Source organism: Syzygium oleosum, unplaced genomic scaffold, assembly GCF_021117445.2.
Source record: "Syzygium oleosum isolate NSW1041296 unplaced genomic scaffold, Sole_v2.1 Sole_v2.06, whole genome shotgun sequence".
Classification (NCBI taxonomy): Eukaryota; Viridiplantae; Streptophyta; class Magnoliopsida; order Myrtales; family Myrtaceae; genus Syzygium; species Syzygium oleosum.
Window position 1 is genome coordinate 6,123,075 of NW_026607490.1, and position 8,906 is coordinate 6,131,980.

The 8,906-nt window shown below is 42.3% G+C and overlaps 1 protein-coding gene across 1 annotated transcript; it reads left to right on the forward strand.

The window, feature by feature from the left end:
• Window positions 1-1,139: 1,139 nt before the first annotated feature.
• On the forward strand, window positions 1,140-8,216 carry LOC115680183 (kinesin-like protein KIN-14I). The gene is made up of 18 exons (XM_030603937.2): window positions 1,140-1,541; window positions 2,028-2,194; window positions 2,284-2,427; window positions 2,614-2,862; window positions 2,956-3,027; window positions 3,235-3,303; window positions 3,610-3,687; window positions 3,813-3,944; window positions 4,029-4,110; window positions 4,190-4,285; window positions 4,390-4,566; window positions 4,651-4,757; window positions 4,876-5,216; window positions 5,437-5,690; window positions 5,777-5,940; window positions 6,183-6,368; window positions 7,021-7,523; window positions 7,740-8,216. The coding sequence occupies exons 1-18, from the start codon at window positions 1,424-1,426 to the stop codon at window positions 7,867-7,869; spliced, it is 3,069 nt and encodes a 1,022-aa protein (XP_030459797.1). The 5' UTR covers window positions 1,140-1,423; the 3' UTR covers window positions 7,870-8,216.
• Window positions 8,217-8,906: the final 690 nt, after the last annotated feature.

Consider the following 8,906-nt stretch of genomic DNA (forward strand, 5'->3'; position numbering starts at 1 on the left):
GGAAAAGGCAAAAGGACCTCAGCTTCAGATTGATTTTTTTAAGGTAAAATTGCGGGTCACATTACATTGTCAAGTGACCTGTGCTGGGGGGTGTTTCATAGCTTCTTTCTCTATTCTTGTCGGATGATCCTTGGATGGGAGTTCTCACTAATCGTTATCACATGTTAAGCCTTCTATTCTAAGCAAAGGGTTGGGCATGAGCAAGACATAATTAAATCCAATCCACCCTCTAACTTGCGTAAGATGTAATGTGCAGGCAGTTTTTATGAACATCGGGTTATTTTTATACGAAAAGTTTGAGCGACTCCATAGATCTGGATAACTTAATTGACGAGATAATGAGATCGGTATGACTAGTTTAGGTTATTGGTTACATATAATACGAGATGACAAGAATAAAACTTTTAGTTATTGCTAAATAATTATGGTTAGTTTCGAGACTACATCGACAATGCTCGCGAGTTACGAACTCGAGATTCAAATTGTACAACAATTGATACACATATCTGTAGATTCTCTAACATCTATTATTTTTTCTTATTAATCTTAAAACTTTTTTTCATATAAAATTCTATAGTAAACTCTTAACAAAAAGGATTCATCTCATCTTCATGCAAGAATAACTATTGCTCTTTTAGCAATTACAATGTAAGAACACCATTGATCCGGTACTCGAGTGATCTATAACTCGAATCATCGCCATTTGATATATGGCTCGCGAATCACATCCGGCAGTTTTCGAAAAATTCAACCATCCGATTATTATATTCAAAATTCAAACAAATTATATTTTTCGGAATACATGGTGATGGGGAGATTCATCAGACCTAGACAAGAAACTTTTGATTTTTCGAAACTGCCTTTGTAGCCATATCATTTCCATGGAAAATATTTCGAAAAAAAAAAAGAGCAAAAAGAGAGAAATAAAATAAGAAAAAAGAGAAGAGCGAATTGCCCATTTTGCCCCCCCTCTCAAGTAAAAAAAAAGAACATAAACCGTCAAAGCCTTCCTGTCCCCCGAGAGGCTCGGAACCAGGTTCGGTTTTTGGTGCGGTGCCCTTTTTCCTCCCCCCACCTCTTTCGACAGCCAATATTTAGAAAGCGAAACAGAGAGAGAGAAAGAGAGAGAGAGAGAGAGAGAGAGAGAGAGAAAGCGAGCGAGAAAAAAGCAGAGAGAAACAGAGGGAAAGGGAGAGCGAAGTCCCGAGAAAATCCACCCGCATTTTCTCTCCCTTCCCTCCCCTCCCCTTTCCCCCCCACCTTCCCCCGTCGCCGTCCCCTCTCCTCCTCCTCCTCCTCCGAGGATCATCCTCGGGAAGCTCCGGTCGAAATCCCCTGTAGAATTATATCCATCGCGTGGTGCGTATAGCATTCGTTCGGCATTGTGTCTCCCCCTTTGCTGTGTCGACGTGCGGAGGAGGAGATGGCGACGGAGCAAGCGGTGACGTTCTCCGTGGAGTCCATGGTGGAGGACGTTCTTCAGCAGCACAAGACTCGGCTGAGCGACCGCAACTTGGCCTCCCGGAAAGCAGAGGAAGCTTGTACGGTTCTTTTTGGTCGCTGGGTTCTGTTTTTTCTTTTCTTCTCTTTCTTTTTCTTTTTTAGTTTGAATCGGGCGACGGGTGCGTTTGTTCTTTCGTCTTCCCTTTTTGCGGTCCCGGAGGGACCGCATTTGCTGGGTTTTGGCGATCTTTGCGATTCGATCTTTTCCAGTTTGCGGTGTTGGTTTGCTCAGGCATTGAGAATTTGGATAGTTTTGGCGGGGCTTTTCTTGACGGGTCGATCTAGAACTCTCATGGGCAAACCAAGATGACAATGTTGATATCTTCCTCATGTTTATGGAGATTCTGCATGTTTCTTGGTATCGTGCGAGACAAGTTTCCCCTGGTCGAGCTTTTACGAATTTGTCCGTTCGAGTGCGAGCGGGAACGATTTTTCCAGTCGCGTAGATTTCGAGTTTTTCTGTTTTTTTGAAAGTGGGGACCTGCCAAAATGTTGAATTTGACATTCTTGGCATTGCTGCGCAGCCTCGAGAAGGTATGAAGCGGCCGGATGGTTGAGGAAGACTGTCGGAGTGGTTGGGGGCAAAGATCTGCCCGCTCACCCTTCTGAAGAAGAGTTTAGGCTCGGATTGCGAAGCGGGATAATCCTTTGCAATGTTCTTAACAAAGTACAACCCGGGGCTATACCGAAAGTATGCTGCATTTTCTTTCTACTGTAGGCGCGGTCGCATGAGCAGCCATTTCGGGTTTCATGACCTTGTGTAACCCTTCTGACTATTAGGTGGTTGAAGCCCCATCCGACTCTGTTATCATTCCCGACGGAGCGGCACTTTCGGCTTATCAGTATTTTGAGAATGTGAGGAACTTTCTTGTTATTGCGGAGGAAATGGGGCTTCCGACTTTTGAAGCCTCTGACTTAGAACAGGTGGGTGTCATTGGAGAGTGATGATTCCCATTCTTGCCTATCTTTTAACTGAAGCTCCGGTGGCCCCTGTGGCGAGTGATTCGGTTTCTTTCATTCCATCACAAATGCCTGATGAATTAGCTTGATTTCCGAATGATTGGATTTGAATGAAGACTTTTCCTTTCGCACTCCGTAAAATTCATTCAGGGAGGAAAATCGGCTCGGATTGTGAATTGTGTCCTGGCACTAAAAGCTTACAGCGAATGGAAACAAGGAGGTGGAGTTGGATCATGGAAACTTGCTGGAGCTAAACCCCTTACCTCTAGTAAACAATTCATACGGAAGAATTCAGAGCCATTCATGAATTCCTTCTCGAGGACCTCCTCCGCCAGCGAGAAGTCTCTAGATGGTTTGTTAGGTGAACATGGTGATATATGTCTGGACCTCAATGTTGCAGTTAGTGAGCTTCCCTGTTCTCATTAATCTTGTTTACACTTGTTGTAAAGCTAAGAATAGGCCATTAACGTTTTTCTGTGCTCTAATTTGCAGGGATCGTCTCGTTCTCTGAATATGTTAGTACGGCAAGTTCTTTCAGATAAGAAACAAGAAGACATTCCAATTGTAAGAGCCCTTACATGATATAACTGATGCAGACGTGGTACTTCCAATAAATTTAGATTGCGGCCACAATAGGACACCTCAGTTTGCAAATCGTCTTTCACTCCTTTTTATCTTTTCCATTGGGCTCCACTTTAGTGTTCCTATTATCATCCCCTATGCAAGAGCAGCAAATTGAGCAAAAAATTTCAACTTTCCTCCTCTTAACAGGTTGTGGAATCTTTATTGAGTAAAGTCATGGAGGAGTTTGAACGTCGTTTAGCAAGTCAAAATGAACTGGTGAGTAGCTATTATTTCTCTGCATTGTACTACATCTACAAGCACAGGTAATTGATTCGGATAGAGTTCTTTTCCATTTTTTGAATGTGTTCTACCTGAACCGGTAGAGCTACACATTGATAAATGCTGGCGCACCTGTAACAAATCCAAATCAAACATGGGCTCTCTTTTCCCCCCCAGTAAGCAAACGTGGGCTTCTGTTTCCTTGCCTTTAAGGGACCAACGGTGCTGGTGGCACCTGTTTCTGTATTTATTAGTCGAATTTCTCTATAAATACATATTTGATTTTATTTCTCATCTAATCAGATGAGAACTGAATCAAGAGATGTGGGAGTATCCTGCTGCGACAAGACTCTTTCTACAGGTGGATCCGAGGACACAAAGGTATTCTGATTGATTTGACATTGTAATTTACAGGTTTGCAACAGGTGAAGTTGCATCATGAGCATGCATACATTTAAATGATTCATTTTTTATCTAACAATGTTTGAGATCGATGGATCAATTAGATTGAAGAGCAAATCGCGACACACATCCAATCCGAGGAACAGTACAGTCAAAAGTTGATTGATGATGAGGCATCAGAAGGTCAACTCTCGAAGAAACAGCTGCTAGTTGACCAGCAACAGAAAGATATTCAGGTATCTGCAGTGCAATCATGTAATAAAGAAAATTTTAAATGCTTACAAGAGGTTGCTTTATGGTACTCTATTGCTATTTTGCAGGAGCTGAAGGATACTGTATGTACAGCGAAAGCAGGAATGCAGTTTCTACAAATGACGTATATGGAGGAGATTGCCAATCTTGGTAAACTAACTGAGTTCACACCTGTTTCCGTGATTGTACCAATTTTTCTAATCTTTCTTGTTGATAACCTCATGAATAGGTAAGCATCTACATAGTCTAGCTCATGCTGCTTCTGGATACCAAAAAGTTCTAGAGGAAAATCGCAGGTTGTATAATCAGGTGCAAGACTTGAAAGGTATTGTTCCTAAGATTTCATCGTCAACTTGGGTTGAAAGTACTTTATGTCTCATGCTTTGACTTTCTATCAACAGTCTAATGGTTCCTTGTGTGTTTGAGTAGGAACTATTAGGGTATATTGTCGCGTGAGACCATTTTTAGCCGGGCAAGCAAATCGTCTAAGCACTGTGGACCGCATAGAGGAAGGAAATATTACAGTGAATACCTTCTCTAAATATGGGAAGGAGGCAAGGAAGTCATTTACATTCAACAAAGTATTTGGTCCTTCAGCGACCCAAGGTTAATCGGTGCACACACTTTTTTCAAGGGTATTCTGGATTCTTCCGTTAATGTTCTCGCTCAAGTTTGTTGGCTTCTTTGCAGAGGAAGTATTCTCAGACACTCAGCCCCTTATTCGGTCTGTTCTTGATGGTTACAATGTCTGCATATTTGCTTATGGCCAAACTGGATCTGGAAAAACATATACCATGGTAAGAGATCCATCTATTTTTTTTTTCCATGTCAAACAAACATATTTATTTTGGGCTCATTAAATACCCAATTTTGACTTAACAGACGCATAATCAATCTTTTTTTCTCTCTCTCCAGACTGGACCGAAAGAACTCACTGAGGAAAGCATGGGCGTAAACTTCAGAGCATTGAGTGATCTATTCCTTCTCTCCGAGCAGAGAAAGAATTCCATTTTATATGAGGTATCTGTTCAGATGATCGAGATTTATAATGAACAAGTCAGGGATCTCCTTGTGACTGATGGTCAGAACAAAAGGGTAGAAATACGTAACAGCAGTCAAAATGGAATAAATGTACCTGATGCAAACCTCGTGCCCGTGTCGTCATCAGCAGATGTCCTGAACTTGATGAACCTCGGTAATTGTAATCGCGCAGTTGGTGCAACTGCCCTCAATGACCGCAGCAGCCGTTCACATAGGTATATGATATTTTCCTTGAATTTCGCTATTACTTCCTCCAGGCGATTGTTAAGAAAGTGTAAAGTCACCGGAAATATAGTCTACAGTATTATGTTGCTCGGCAATATTCAAGTGAAGACAAATCGAATCCTCTATTTCTTATGTACAGTTTGATAATTCCAGATTTTGATTGTGTTCTAATATTATGGGGGCTAACTTTTATCTGCTAATATTTGACAGCTGCCTGACTGTTCACGTCCAAGGAAAAGTGCTAACATCTGGAACCATTCTCCGTGGTTGCATGCATCTGGTTGATCTGGCAGGAAGCGAAAGAGTGGACAAATCTGAGGTCACAGGGGATAGACTGAAGGAGGCGCAACATATTAACAAATCTCTTTCTTCATTAGGAGATGTGATCTCTGCACTTGCTCAGAAGAACTCACATGTTCCTTACAGGAACAGTAAGCTGACACAATTGCTCCAAGATTCACTTGGTAAGAGTAACTCTGTTTCTTCGATGACGAAGATGTTCTTTGTCTTTTAACGTTCTAATCAAGTTGTTGTACCTCACGTTTAACAGGAGGGCAAGCCAAGACACTCATGTTTGTGCACATAAGTCCAGAGCCCGATTCTTTAGGAGAAAGCATCAGTACACTCAAATTTGCTGAAAGGGTGTCTACTGTTGAACTTGGTGTTGCTCGAGTTAATAAAGATAGTGCAGATGTGAAAGAGCTAAAAGAGCAGGTTTTTTTTTTTTTTTTTACAAGCAGACTTCAAGTGTTACATGATAGCTTAACTGAAGAAAGATCTTGTCTACTCCCTTAAAAATTAAGCTTGCAACTGGTCGTTGATATTTTCTTTGCCCTTTGCTTCTATGACCACCTTGCTTAATTTTGCAAAATGAATCTCAAAAGTTCTCTATTACTGAGAATTGTAGGCTTGATTATTTGAAAAATGAATCTAATGTCCAATGTCTTTGGATGCAGATAGCTGGCCTTAAGGCTGCTCTTGCAAAGAAGGAGGGAGAAAGACAGCAGCTTCATCGTTCCCGGTCAAGCAGTCCAGAAAGAATTGAAGTACAATCGGGACTTTCTATGCAACTTAGTTGGGAGGGTCCAGGACATGTGGCAATTAGTCATAGACAACCCATGGAGGATGTAGGAAACATAGAGGTATGGACATCCAAATCAAGAATTTTGACAAATGCAAACAGCTACCTAACTTCCTATGTCGGCATGTACATCCAACTTTACTTTCCCTTAATGACTCCAGAACCAGTAATAATCGTGCTATCTCTATATGCTCCTACTGTGATATGCCAAGACATCAGGACGTAATTTAGCTACGGCTCAAAAACTGTAGATAGGCTTGTATGTTGCCTCAGAACATACAAGTCCTTATATAATTTCATGAATTTGAAGTGTAGTGAAAATTGTTTTACCGGCAATAGTTAACGAGAAGACTTTAAATTTATCTTCTATATCGTGAAAGACTGAATGAGTACTTATTTTACTGTCATATGATATGGAGAGGACCGTTAATAATTATTTTGTACAAAAATAGGGACAAAATAGGACGTGGAGTCTCCTGGTGGGTTCTCCTTGTCAAAATAACCTTTGACTCTTCTTTGATAATAAGACTTTCATTCTCTCTCTTCGTCTTATGTGGCTGATAACATAACATTTTATTCCCAGCCATTTCTGGATGGACAAGTTGAATTTGTAATTTTTCACCGCCAGTCCCATAAATTTTGCGGTTTGACTGTACTAGAAATCGTCACATCCATTATTCCTTAGAATCATCTAATGACGATTTGATGTGCAGGTCCAGAACAAATCGATACCCAAGCTGAAAAGACGCAGCTTAGATCTTCAGGATATGCTAGCAAACTCACCTCCCTGGCGACCGGTTACCAATCCTGTACTAAATGGAGAGGATGATGAGAAAGCATTCATTTCAGGCGAGTGGGTTGATAAAGTAATGGTGAAAAAGCACGACGCGCTAAGCAGACAGGAACATCCTCCAGTTAGTTGGGAGGCCGAAAACGGGGACTTGCCTCGCATGTTTTATCAGAGACAACACCCTTCAGATCCGTCAATGGTATCCCAAAACAAGCTTTCACCAAACAAAATCAAGAACAACCAAGATTGTGATGTGCGGAGGGATCAATGCAACGATAACGACTCCGACGACCTGGAGGCTGCAACAAGTGACTCTTCTGAACCAGATTTGCTCTGGCAATATAGCGCTTCTAAAGTTGCCAAGAACGGCTTGGCGTCAAGGGTCAAGAAACCTCAGGCTAAGTCAGCAAAGAACCCGGAGACAAGGTAATAATACTGGATTAGTATTTCCTCTAATAGATTGAGGAAAAGATTACTTGTGATATCGCTGTCATATTCCTGAATAGCTTGCACTTCGAGGAGGATCATAGGGGGAAAAGTTTACACAGTCGTATTTATTTCGTCTGACTGTAGAGTCTTAGAATCGCGGTTTAAGATATGGGACATATTCGCATCGGTAGTAATTATGGTCTTTCTCATCAGGAGTTTGATTCCCACGTTAGTCCCTTCGCCGTCGAGGAAACTGCCCCACGGAGTCCCTCCACCGCCGCACAGAGCTCGGCAGCAGCCGGCGACAGTCGACGGGAGACGGAGAAACGGCTGTGCAAAGTAAAATGTGTACCAGCGAGGTGGGGGTATAGGAAGTGAATTGTACTGAGATTTTGGTTTCTTTTCTTCTTCTTCTTCTTCTTCTTTGATTCTTTTGTGTACTAAAATGTATTACGCAGAGAGAGAGAGAGAGAGAGGCCGTGTTAATATAGAAGTGTCGATCCCTTTGGTGGGGGTGGTGGTGGTGGTGATTTGTTTATGTGGTCACCTCGTCGATTCCAAATTTGTTCATAGGTGATTGTCCCTCTTTCTCTTCGAGTTTGTTTGACTTTCTTCTTTTGAAAAGAAACGAAAATAGAGCGGGGGGAAAAAAAGAAAGGTGGGAGAATAGATCACTGAAGTTTTCTCTTTCGTTTCTTGTCCTAGAAGGACTATTATTCATAGTTTACTCGAGCACATAACTTTGTATAGTATTATACGTGCTCGCGACCCATAAAAACCCTTAGATCCGTTCCTAATGATCGGACATCCGGCCCCTCTGAAGCTCCGGTCAGCCACGAGTCGGTCGGTCGGTCGGTTGGTCGCTTCTCATCCGATCGCCGCGGCGGGGTGTCCGTGGACCTCGCGTGGATTTTCGAAACACGTGTGCTAATAGCGTACGTACAGTGCATCTGGATATTTTTTTTTTGTGCCAAAGTCCCACGGTGTCGATGGCGAAGCGCGTCTCGTTCCACGTCATCTTTCCACTCGAGAATCCGACGCGGGGGGTCCCAGCGGGCACGTGGCCACGTCAGCTGGGCGATTGGTTTGTGCTATCATCATCTGCGCTGGGATAGATAGAGGATATGTATCATATCATATATTATGGTTATCCAGAAAAGTAGCCTCTCTTTTTCTGGTTTGGTTTTTGCATTAGAAAGGGGAAAGAGAAGACAATGGAGGGTTGTCTTTTTCCATGGCGAGGAGTGCGGCATCCATATCATGCTTGGGTCTCGCGAAAATGCCCACTCGACTTTTCTCGACTCATCATGGATCGGCCATATATATAAGGTCAATACACAAAAAATCTCAAGCTGGTTATATATGTGATAATTTTACCCA